Consider the following 13,365-nt stretch of genomic DNA (forward strand, 5'->3'; position numbering starts at 1 on the left):
GAGCAACGTAGTTACACATCTCTAATCCCCTGCGTAGACAGCGCTACATCAGCAGAAGGCCTTCGCCTGCCAACATAGCCATCTGAGACCATATTGATTTAAACAATTGAACTACACTGTGCTCATATGCACTTCCTTCAGTTAGTCGGGGGTCTGCTGCTGTTTACCATTTCCAAGTGGAGATTTTAAATCACTGCGGTGTCTTTGTTAGCATGGCCAGTAAATTGGAGAGTTCTCTCCTATTGACAGAACTGCACTTGAAATTTCTCCATATCATCATGGAAGGATGGGGAAAAAGCAAAGCTGAAGTGAGAAATGATGACTTTAGCAAATGGTCATTTGTCTTAAATTCTCCAATAAATCTGAGCTGAACTAATATCTAATTGTGTGACCACACAGCCATCAAGAAAGATAGAAACCCAGATCACAGAGAGATAAAATACATGACAATGAACGTGTAAACTGAAATTCCAGAGCAGATTACATCTAATTATTTAGAATCAGGACAAGAGATTCTCCCATCACATTCTCCTCTGAACCATTCAAACATATTTCAGTGAGTAACTGTCTCAATAGTCAGTTATGTTATTTACAACATGTTTAGTATCCTAGCATTCCCATAATGGGGGAAAAAACAGCCACCTTGCCAGAATTGGCTTAACCAATAGATGGAACCTGGGATTTAAACTCGAAATGATCACACTGCGATTAGGATCCATTTGAATTCCCCTTCCTGGTCTTTGATACTTTTCTCACCAGTCATAGCAACTCTGGCATAGGATTAAATAAGTCAAAGCATCATCTCCAAGCACAGACAACTGAGAACTCTTCATCACATGACACTTTGAGAAGTGGAGGGGTAGAATGTGATGACGATAAACTCTGCCTGGTTCAGACAAAAGGTAACAGTTCTGCCATGATGGGGAAGGAGGGAATCTCTGAGTCACCCCATCTCCTTCCAAGTATCAGAGGGGTAGCCGTGTTAGTCTGGATCTGTAAAAGGTGACAAAGAGTCCTGTGGCACCTTGTAGACTAACAGACATATGGGTGCATAAGCTTTCGTGGGTGAATCCCCACTTCGTCAGATGCATGTAGTGGAAATTTCCAGGGGCAGGTATAAATATGCAGGCAACAATCAGGCTAGAGATAACAAGGTTAGTTAAATCAGGGAGGATGGGCCCCTCTTCTAGCAGCTGAGGTGTGAACACAAAGGGAGGAGAAACTGCTTTTGTAGTTGGCAAGCCAGGCACAGTCTTTGTTTAGTCCTGAGCTGATGGTGTCAAATTTGCAGATGAACTGAAGCTCAGCAGTTTCTCTTTGAAGTCTGGCCCTGAAGTATTTTTGCTGTAGGATGGCACTTTTAAGTCTGCTATTGTGTGTCCAGGGAGGTTGAAGTGTTCTACAGGTTTTTGTATATTGCTTATGCTCCAATACGTATTTTAGTCTATAAGGTACCACAGGGCTCTCTGTCGCTTTTTACATCTCCTTCCAGTGTCACAGAGGCTGAAATGACACTTTTTTCCTGCCCCTGCTCCTCTTCATTTAAATGTAATATGAAAAGTTCCCATGATAACTGCTCTTCAGCACAACACGAGAACAACTGGCAATGATACAATCTGTAACACCGGTGACTCTAACAATAACTTTGCAATAGGAGGAATGGTATAAATGTGACGCTCCCTGGTTCCTGAGAGGAAGGGCACACTAGAATTACTCATGGGAGAATGGAGTTGATAGAAAGGACAAATGAGCCCACCTCAAAGAGGTCAAACTGCAAAATGCAAAAATGGGCCACTCACTCATCTGGACAAGCTGAGGGATATCGGTGCTTCAAACAGCTTGTAAAAGTGGGAATCAGGAAAGTATTAAAGTAGTGATAGCCCTAGAGGTTTTTATGGTGTTGATCCCCCTTGCAGATTCTCTGATGGCTCACATGGGCTCAGTGGCAAGACAAGGTTTTCCCACACTCACTGCTTCCATTGGGTCGCATACCTGTGTGGATTCTCTGATGGCTGATAAGCTGCTGGCGGTGAATGAAGTTTTTTCCACAATCACTGCAGGCCTCTCTCCTGTATGGATTCTGAGATGGGTAAGAAGGTGTGATCTGTGATTGAAGGTTTTCCCACACTCACTGCATACATAGGGCCTCTCTCCTGTGTGGATTCTCTTATGAACAAAAAGATTTGATCTGTAAGTGAATGTTTTCCCACATTCACTGCATTCAAAGGGCCTCTCCCCTGTGTGGATTCTCTGATGTTGAGAAAGGTCTGAGCTGGTAATAAAGCTTTTTCCACACTCACTGCATTCATAGGGCCTCTCCCCTGTGTGCATTCTCCAATGCCTAATAAGGCCTGAGCTGCGCCTGAATTTTTCCCCACACTCACTGCATTCATAGGGCCTCTTCCCTGTGTGGATTCTCTGATGTCGAGAAAGGGCTGAGCTGTGATTGAAGGTTTTCCCACACTCACTGCATTCATAGGGCCTCTCCCCAGTGTGGATTCTCTGATGTACAGAAAGGGCTGAGCTGATAGAGAAGCTTTTTCCACACTCACTGCATTCATAGGGCCTCTTCCCTGTGTGGATTATCTGATGTTTAGAAAGGTCTGAGTTGGTAATAAAGCTTTTTCCACACTCACAGCATTCATAGGGCCTCTCCCCTGTGTGGATTCTCTGATGAACAGAAAGGGCTGATCTGCAAGTGAAGGTTTTTCCACACTCACAGCATTCATAGGGTCTCTCCCCTGTGTGGAGTCTCTTATGAACAAAAAGATTTGATCTGTAAGTGAATGTTTTCCCACATTCACTGCATTCAAAGGGCCTCTCCCCTGTGTGGATTCTCTGATGTTGAGAAAGGTCTGAGCTGGTAATAAAGCTTTTTCCACACTCACTGCATTCATAGGGCCTCTCCCCTGTGTGCATTCTCCAATGCCTAATAAGGCCTGAGCTGCGCCTGAATTTTTCCCCACACTCACTGCATTCATAGGGCCTCTTCCCTGTGTGGATTCTCTGATGTCGAGAAAGGGCTGAGCTGTGATTGAAGGTTTTCCCACACTCACTGCATTCATAGGGCCTCTCCCCAGTGTGGATTCTCTGATGTACAGAAAGGGCTGAGCTGATAGAGAAGCTTTTTCCACACTCACTGCATTCATAGGGCCTCTTCCCTGTGTGGATTATCTGATGTTTAGAAAGGTCTGAGTTGGTAATAAAGCTTTTTCCACACTCACAGCATTCATAGGGCCTCTCCCCTGTGTGGATTCTCTGATGAACAGAAAGGGCTGATCTGCAAGTGAAGGTTTTTCCACACTCACAGCATTCATAGGGCCTCTCCCCTGTGTGGATTCTGTGATGAGCAGAAAGGGCTGAGCTGCAAGTGAAGGTTTTTCCACACTCAGTGCATGTATTTTTCCTCTTTCCCATGAGGACTTCCTGCTGTGTTGTGGTTTCCTTGACGCTCTTCTGAGTTCCCCGACAGGAAATAAATTTACCCACTTTCTTCCCTGACTGGTTTCCCTGCTCTTTTTCTGGTCTGTGCTGAATCTGACAGGATTTTCCCTGCTCATGTCTCCTGGACACATTCCTTTTCGACCTTTGCGATAATTCTCTGTGTTTTTCCACTTGCTCAACATTTCCCTGCTGAGAATTCTGCTCCTCTTTCTCACACACCATTGCGTCACCTGCTGTGATAGAGACAGAAACCTCAAACAGGGATGGAAAGGGGAAGGCCAAACTAAAACAAGTGCTGGAGAGAGGTCAAATAAAAACAAGAACTGAACTCCCCCAAACTCTTGCCCCAAACAGGAGAGAGGAGGGGCATTCAGCCTTCACATCCCATCCACATTCACAGGGGGAAGGGAGGAAGCTACTGCCTGGTGTCTGCTAGGGTCTACAGGAAGCCATGAGCTATATTTACCCTAAGGATACGACCCCTGTTAGGGACAATATTGAACTGAGAGACCTTCCAAGGGCTTTGTAGGGCATCCCAGATGTTTCCTTCAGACACTTACAGATTCCGAGTTGGTTTAATCTTTCCTCACCTATGCAGGGAACTCTCAGGATCTCTCTTTCCTCTGAACCCTGGAGGTCTGGGACCCATGGCTCATCCCCTTGTTCCAGCTGGGAGATTATATGAGGTTTGGAAACTGGAAACCCTGCTCAGTTGAAAGAAAACAAAGGAGTTCAGTTGATTTCATATGACTGTGTCATAAAAAACACTATTAATGTAACTTCAGTGCTTAGTGTGACCCAGTGTGCCTGGGGCAGTCCACACTGAAAATACCAAGATCAGGGCAGGCTGAAAAAGGGAGAGCAGATGCTCCCAAAACTGGTGGTTAACACGGAAGTTAAGTTCACTGATCAGTCACCAACTGTGCTTCTGATCCCCCACACTGGTTACCGAGAAACTGAAAAAAAGACATCACACGGCCCCCTTTACTGCATTCCAGTTCTCTGACTCCCAATCAGCACCTAGGTCCGGCACAGTGAGAAGTTATTTAAAAACTCTGCTCACATAAACAAAGTGTTCTTCTGACCCCAGAGTCAGCCACATTACCAGGTCTGTATAGGTCTGGATCTTACCCAGAATACTATGATGCCAGCCAGTCCTTAGCATCTAAACTAAAGGTTTATAAGCAAGAAAGCATCTAAACTAAAGGTTTATTATAAAAGAAGGAAAGAAAAAGGAAGTTGTTAAAATGGGAAAACAGTCAGATACATTCAGAAATCTACACATCCGGTTCTTAGCAGTATTGGTGAGTTGCTGGCTTGAGAGGCTCTCTGGTACACAGCCACATCATTCAGCCCTTTGTTCCAGGGTTCAGTTTGTAGAGAAGTTGCTCCAGAGGTAGGAACAGGGACTAAAGACAAAATGGAGATGATGCAGCTGCCCTTTATATTCCTTTCCCCATGTGGCTTCTACTTCCTGTGTCCCAAACACAAGCTTCACAGCACATGGCATGGAAAAGCCTTGGAGGTCTCAGTACACAGGCATACCCCTGCATGTCTTGCTGACTCAATAGGTGTCTCCCCTTGATCTTTTCAATGGGTTCATTGTACAGCTGATGACCCTGGATGGGCCATCAAACAGGCTGGGCAGAGCTGATGACACTATGTCTGGGGGTGTCACTCAGAAACACTACACAAGTCTGGAATACAGATATACCCTACATATCTATACCTCACAATACAAAGAAACAAGATTATCAAACTTGGAAAATCATAACATTTTCATTGACACCTTACATGGCATATCTAGCACGATTCATTGCAATTTCATTATATTGGTATTTATAATAAAATAATAATAATAATAATATAAAATGTGTCTCAATTCCCTACAGTGTCACTTAATAAACCAGTGAATTCCCAGGACTGGTTCCCCAGGTGTTTGAAGATGCCTAACACCTTGCTTTTGAGGGACTGAAATACCCACATATATTTTGGGAACACACAGACAGACACTGTGCAAGTCTGTGCCCCTATGTTCACTCTTCTAGAAAATTATGATCAATTTTGTTCATAGTATGTGTCAGGGCTGAATCTCCACTCTGTCACTCCGAGTGCAGAAAGTGGGGGGCCGCCAGGATTCTAAAAATTAATTTGTGCAACTCTAGGCTTGTATTAAACCCCCAAAGTTACAGCTTTTCTCTGACCTTGGCTTGGTAAATGCTGCCACCACCCAAATGCAAAAAAAACCCCAAACCCTTGGACCCAGGAAGGAGCATTTGAGAATTCTTCCCTGTGGGGCACCCTCAAGCCCTTTCACCTCCCCTCCGGGAAAGAGCTGAGAAAGAAAACAAAGGACACCAAAAATCTAACCCTGTTCTTAAGAGAGAGAGAAATTTTATTAAAATTGAAAAGAAAAACAATAAATCTGGAACTTAGGATTTTGCTAGATCTTAAAAGAAACAATTGTTGTAAGCACCCAAAATAGCTTTCCTGGGGGTTCAGCTTAAAGCTTAGAAGCAAACAAAAGCATCTGGGATAGCACAGAGGAGCTCCAAAAGCCAAAATAAAAAATATAAACCTGATTGTGTCTGTCTAAACATTCCCTGTCCAAATCATTTCTTCTAGGGATGGAAGATGAATTTTCAAACCTGCTTCAAGCCATACACAGCATGGCTACTCCGTGTCGCCTTCTCCGGAGAACAACAGACAAAGGGAAAGTTACTGTCCCATTTTAAAAAGTTCTAGCCTTTCCATTGGCTCTTTTGGTCAGGTGCCCACTCCTTTTCTTTTACCTATGGCCTTGTTAACCCTTTACAGGTAAAGCAAGCAGAGAAGTCACACCAACAAGGATTTTACAGCAATCTGGCTGGCTGGGTGTTTATAAAAGGGAGATCCCTCCCCTCCCCCTTCATTTATCACTGTATGGCTTGTTCGGTACCATTTGAAAAGACAATCTACTGAAAATCCTCCTTATAATGTGTAGCAACACTGTATGTAAAGTTATGAGATTTTACGGCATGATGTTACTGAAAAAGTTGCAACCCTAACCCTAAGTTCCTCAGAGACAGCAAGGCAAACAGCTGGTCAAATAGTCATTCTCCAGGAGAGGGAAGGTGTGAAGAAGACATTTACATTCCATCACAGGGACCACTTGAAGCTCATATCTACGACAGCCTGTCACCATGACTCAGCTGAGAACTGGATTTGTTTCTAGTACAAAGGACTGAATTATAAAGAGATGTGAGGAAAATGCATGAGACTCTCTCTCTCCCCCTCCCCTTCCCTCTGCTCATGACAACTCCTGAAGAACTGAATGTGGGCAGCAGGGGCAGGTTCGAGGGATTCCCGGCTGAAAGGAAAACCAGCCTGTCTCAGCAGATGGTGAGAGAAACATTTGTTTTAAATCCGTTTTAGCTGGTTAACTTAGATGTTAGTTTGTGTTTTATCTTGCATTTCTTTTGTAAACAATTCTGACTTTTATGCCTCATTACTTGTAGCCACTGGAAATCTTTTTTTTTTTTCAGTAGTTAACAATCTTGGTTTATTGTTTTCTCTAACCAGTGTGGTTGGATTAAAGTGTGTTGGAAACTCCATTTGGAATAACAAGGCTGGTGCATGTCATTTTCCATTGATGAAATAACAGATTTCATATGAGCTCCCATTGTTCAGTAGTGTGCTGGACAGGACAAGATGCACATTTCTGGGGGATGTCTGGGAGCAGAGAATTTTCTGGGGTTCTCCGGTGGGGTACTGTAATTCAGGAGTTGCTGACTAGCAGCACTCAAAACTGTGTAGCTGGGAGCGAGTTACACGCTGGAGACTGTGTGTTACCTGCCCAGGAGTGGCTGCTCTCACAGTAGAGCAGTGTGAAAGGCACCCCAGCCTGGGGAACTGAGGGAACAGCTGTTCAACAGTCCAGATTGCACTGTGCTTAATGTCACAGACACTCAATTTCAAAGTCTCCTAAAACACAGAGAAAGTAAATCCATGTCCCAGAAATCGAAGTCTCCAGAGAGAGGGCAAGTCTCCCTGGCTCTGCTTCTTGCTGACAGACAGGTCCAGAGACAAAGAGAGAGAGTCCTGGGGAAGCTGGAAACATAAGCGTGGGGCTCAGTGGAGACAGGGGAGAGGAAGGGCAGGGATATTACTGAATGCAGGATCTCAGCACTACTAAATGTCAGGATAACACACAGTGCAGCCCACTGGAAAACACAATCCCAAATATACATATAAAATGATGGGGTCTAAATTAGTTATTTCCATTGATTTATATAAGGGCAATAAGATATTCTCTGTATTATTGTCTATCCCTTTTAAAATAATTTCTAACATCCTGTTTGCTTTTTTGACTTCCGCTGCACACTGCTGGATGTCTTCAGAGAACTATCCACAATGACAAAAAGATCTTTTTCCTGATCAGCTGTAGCTAAATTTGCCCCCATCATATTGTATGTATAGTTGGGGTCGTTTTTCCAATGTGCATTACTTTACATTTATCCACGTTAAATTTCATTTGCCATTTTGTTGCCAAATCACTTAGTTTTGTGAGATCTTTTTGAAGTTCTTCACAGTCTGCTTTGGTCTTAATTATCTTGAGCAGTTTAGTAACATCTGCAAACTTTGCCACCTCACTGTTTACCCCTTTCTCCAGATCATTTATGAATAAGTTAAATAGGATTGGTCCTAGGACTGACCCTTGGGGAACACCACTAGTTACTCCTCTTCATTCTGAAAATTTACCATTTATTCCTACCCTTTGTTCCCTGTCTTTTAACTAGTTCTCAACCCATGAAAAGATCTTCCCTCTTATCCCATGATAACTTCATTTATGTAAGAGCCTTTGGTGAGAGACCTCGTCAAAGGCTTTCTGGAAATCTAAGTACACTGTGTCCACTGGATCCCCCTTGTCCACGTTTGTTGACACCTTCAAAGAATTCTAACAGACTAGTAAGACATGATTTCCCTTTACAGAAACTATGTTGACTTTTGCCCAACAATTTTTGTTCTTCTATGTGCCTGACAATTTTATTCTTTACTATTGTTTCAACTAATTTGCCTGGCACAGACATTAGACTTACCGGTCTGTATTTGCCAGGATCGCCTCTAGAGCCCTTTTTAAATATTGGTGTTACATTAGCAATCTTCCAGTCATTGGGTACAGAAGCTGATTTAAAGGACAGGTTACAAACCATAGCTCATAGTTCCCCAATTTCACATTTGAGTTCCTTCAGAACTCTTGGGTAAATACCATCTGGTTCCGGTGACTTGTTACAGTTAAATTTATTAATTAGTTCCAAAACCTCTAATGACACTTCAAGCTGTGGCAATTCCTCAGATTTGTCACCCACAAAAGGTTTGGGAATCTCCCTAACATCCTCAGCCACGAAGACTGAAGCAAAGAATGCATTTAGTTTCTCCGCAATGACTTTATCGTCTTTAAGGGCTCCTTTTGTATCTCAATCGTCCAGGGGTCCCACTGGTTGTTTAGCAGCTTCCTGCTTTTGATGTACTTAGAAAACATTTTGTTATTACCTTCTGAGTTTTTGGCTAGCTGTTCCTCAAACTCCTTTTTGGCTTTTCTTATTACATTTTTACACTTAATTTGGCAGTACTTATGCTCCCTTCTATATACACCTCACTAGAATTTGACTTCCACTTTTTAAAAGATGCCTTTTTATCTCTCACTGCTTCTTTTACATGGTTAAGCCAAGCCACAGTGTCTCTTTTTAGTTCTTTTGCTGTGTTTTTTTAATTTGGGGTATACATTTAAGTTGGGCCTCTAATATTGTGTCTTTGAAAAGCGTCCATGCAGCTTGCAGGGATTTCACTCTAGTCACTGTACCTTTTAATTTCTGTTTAACTAACCCCCTCATTTTTGTATAGTTTTCCTTTCTGAAATTAAATGCCACAGTGTTGAGCTGTTCTTCCCACCAGAGGAATGTTAAATGTTGTTATATTATGATCACTATTTCCAAGCGGTCCTGTTATAGTTACCTCTTGGACAAGATCCTGCGCTCCACTCAGGACTAAATGGAGAGTTGCTTCTCCCCTTGCGGGTTCTTGTACCAGCTGCTCCAAGAAACAGTCATTTGAAGTATCGAGCGATTTTGTCTCTGCATTTTGTCCTGAGGTGACGTACCCAGTCAATATGGGGATAATTGAAATCTCCCACTATTATGGAGTTCTTTATTTTGATAGCCTCTCTAATCTCCCTTTGCATTTCATCCTCACTATCACTGTCTTTGACAGGTGGTCGATAATAGATCCTTATTGTTATATTCTTATTAGAGCATGGAATTACTATCCAGAGAGATTCTATGGAACATGCAGTTTCATTTAAGATTTTTACTTCATTTGAGTCTACATTTTCTTTAACATACAGTGCCACTCCCCTCCCCACCCCCCGAGTATGACCTGCTCTGTCCTTCCGATATATTTTGTACCCTGGAATGATTATGTCCCATTGACTGTCCTCACTCCACTAGGTTTCTGTGATGCCTATTATGTCAATATCCTCTTTTAACACGAGGCACTCTAATTCACCCATCTTATTATTTACACTTCTATCATTTGTGTACACGCACTTTAAAAGCTTGTCACTGTTTATTTGTCTGCCCTTTTCTGATGTGTTAGATTCTTTTGTGCGTGAATGCTTCTCGTCTGATCTGGCCCCTACTTTATCCTCTTCCAGCCTCTCTTCCTGACTAAAACTAGAAAAATCTCTATCACTACACTCTCCTCTAAGAGAAGTCTCTGTCCGATCCACGTGCTCCTCTGCAGCCATTGGCTTTCCCCCCATCTCCTAGTTTAAAAACTGCTCTGCAACCTTTTTAATGTTAAGTGCCAGCAGTCTGGATCCACTTTGGTTTAGGTGGAGCCCATCCTTCCTGTATAGGCTCCCCCATCCCCAAAGTTTCCCTAGTTCCTAATAAATCTAAACCCCATCTCTCTACACCATCATCTCATCCACGCATTGAGACTCCGAAGCTCTGCCTGCCTACCTGGCCCTGCGCGTGGAACTGGGAGCATTTCTGAGAATGCCACCGTAGAGGTCCTGGATTTCAGTCTCTTTCCTAGCAGATTAAATTTGGCCTCCAGGACGTCTCACCTACCCTTCCCTATGTCATTGGTATCTACATGTACCATGACCACTGGCTCCTCCCCAGCACTACACATAAATCGATCTAGATGCCTTGAGAAATCCGCAACTTACGCACCAGGCAGGCAAGTCACCATACGGTTCTCCCGGTCATCACAAACCCAGATATCCTTGTTTCTAATGATCGAATCTCCCATTACTAACAGCTGCCTTTTCTTAATGAGTGGAGTTCCCTCCCCCGGTGAGGTAACCTCAGTGCAAGAGGTTACCCCAACACTATCTGGAAGGAGGGTCCCAACTATGAGAAGCTTTCCCTCTGCTCCCGTTGACAGCTCTCCTTCCCTGGGCCTTCCATCCTCCTCAACAGTGCGGGGGCTGTCTGACCGGAGTTGGGACAATTCTACAGTGTCCCGGAAAGCCTCATCAACGTACTTCTCTGTCTCCCTTAACTCCTCCCAGTTCCAACACCCTGGCCTCCAAAGCCTCCACACGGTCTCTGAGGGCCAGGAGCGCCTTGCACCAAATGCCCACATACATACATAACATAAGAACGGCCGTACCGGGTCAGATCCAAAGGTCCATCTAGCCCAGTATCCTGTCTACCGACAGTGGCCAATGCCAGATGCCTCAGAGGGAGTGAACCTAACAGGCAATGATCAAGTGATCTCTCTCCTGCCATCCATCTCCATCCTCTGACAAACAGAAGCTAGGGATCCCATTCCTTACCCATCCTGGCTAATAGCCATTGACGGACTTAACCACCATGAATTTATCCAGTTCTCTTTTAAACGCTGTTATAGTCCTAGCCTTCACAACATCCTCAGGTAAGGAGTTCCACAAGTTGACTGTGCGCTGCGTGAAGAAGAACTTCCTCTTATTTTCTTTAAACCTGCTGCCTATTAATTTCATCTGGTGACCCCTAGGAAGCTTCTGTTGATTATGCTGCACTTAAACCTCAGTTTTACTTGAGCAAACAGGAGATATCTGACACTGTGCGATACGGCTCCTGTGCTCTGTTCCCAAAGTGTTTTGCAGCAGGGGAGGGTCTCTGGCAGTGTGTGTGTCACTGGCATATTGGGGCGATGCTGAAACTGGGCAGAGTAGAGGTGGCATTGTGGGGCTGGCGTAAACCTTCTCTCTCTCCATTTCCCCTTCCAAGAACCGAGGGGACAGTAACCCTTACCCAGTGAGGTCACATTCTCATAGTTCTCCTGCATGACATCCCAGTAGAGGGCTCTCTGAGCGGGGTCCAGCAGAGCCCACTCTTCCCTGGTGAAATACACAGCCACCTCCTCGAAGGTCACCGGCCCCTGAAAGAGCAAGAGTCCAACACTCAATACCTGCTGCCCCATTCACAGCCCCACTATTTGTGAGGAGAGGAGCCCATCAAAGGGAAGCCCTGGGTGGATTGCAGTCAACAAAGTCCCACCCCCACCCTGCTCAGAGCATCCCAGAAACATCAGAGTGAGGGGACAAAGAGAGCCCCTTATCTCTCCCAGCAGATCCATCACACACCTACTAGCCACAGACTGATAGAGGAGAGGGAGCCCCTAGCAGGGACCAGGGAGAGATCCCTGGTAGGAAGCCCAACACCCTCCTCATTGTGAGGAGCTGGATATGAAGGGAGGGGAATCTCCCCTAACCCTCACTGGTGGGTGCCCCCTTCATATCTCACAGCAGCCACTGGTTAGTCGGGTCAGGCTCCAGCACTATGAGTCTGGTCAGTTTTCCCAGCCCCATTCACGTGGGTTATTTTCTGCTCCACAGACTAGAGCATTTACACCTCTGAACCTCATGGGTCTGTTCCTAGAATCTAGGCCACTTATTAAACAACTCCCAGCAGGTTTGTCATACCCTGCCCTCCTCCCTTTCTCCACCCTGTGCATTTCCTGCCCCGCTCCAAACCAGACTGTGCAAACCTTCCCATCTCCGCTGTATTTGCTGTCCATCTCCCTCCTATAGGAACCCACCAACCCCCCCTCAAAAAAATAATCCCTACCTGAGCTGGCTCCACTGCAGCCATTTCTCTTCCCTGTCCCATGGGAGGATGAGATGAGATGGAGCGAAACATGGACGTCATTCTGCAGCCTGGCAGGACGAGAAGGGCAGTTGTGGAGGTTTCAGAACAGGCTTTAGTTAATTTCACATCACGATTCCCCCAGGCCCTTTCCCTCCAGACAGGCATCCTAGACTCTGCCATGCTGGGAACATGCTTGATCTCTTTATTACAGTGTAGACCTGGCCCTTCCTGCCAGGCTAAGCCCAGAGAGACATTTTTAACCTCCCTTCTGCCTCCCCTCACCCCATAACAAAGTCTCTGAACACAAGGCTAGAAAAGAGCAGAACCCAAGGAGTCACTGTGGGGGATTCCCTCAGACACTGACCCCAGGGCAGTCACACCCCAGCAGGGGGAATATGGAGTCAGAAACTGGCTTTTCCTCTGTCTGATCCTTTTCTTGATCACTGGAAAGTGGTTCTGCCCAGGGATGCTGCAATACATGTGTCTGGGTGGACTAGAGAGCTGGAAATCTCTCCCCCCCACTCATTTCTCCCACTGCCCCTTTCAGTCTCTCCTTCCCCTGTCCTCTCTCCCTGCCCCTCTGGCTGGGACAGTCCCATTCCTGGGGGCTTTGCTCTCCCATGGCTGGATTTGCTCCTGGCAATTGCTAATGGGAGGAGAGGCTGTTTGTGCAGAGTCACTTTCTTGCCAGTCCCCAGCACTTTCCGAGAGGTCTTTCAGTTACCTGGAGTCTGTGGTAGAATTTGTATTAACAGGGCCCAGGGCTGCCCCAAGGGGCTAGTACCAGCTGGAGAAAGTCATC

At 45.1% G+C, this 13,365-nt stretch overlaps 1 protein-coding gene across 1 annotated transcript; it reads right to left on the reverse strand.

Annotated features, from left to right (window-relative positions):
* Window positions 1-1,895: 1,895 nt before the first annotated feature.
* On the reverse strand, window positions 1,896-11,844 carry LOC120375703 (zinc finger protein 345-like; the record flags this gene model as incomplete). Its single annotated transcript, XM_039496535.1, has 2 exons — window positions 1,896-3,426; window positions 11,740-11,844. Coding segments are annotated over 2 exons (1,602 nt in total), but the record flags the coding sequence as incomplete, so codon positions are not given.
* Window positions 11,845-13,365: the final 1,521 nt, after the last annotated feature.

The sequence above is a fragment of the Mauremys reevesii genome, linkage group 12, assembly GCF_016161935.1.
Source record: "Mauremys reevesii isolate NIE-2019 linkage group 12, ASM1616193v1, whole genome shotgun sequence".
Lineage (NCBI taxonomy): Eukaryota > Metazoa > Chordata > Testudines > Geoemydidae > Mauremys > Mauremys reevesii.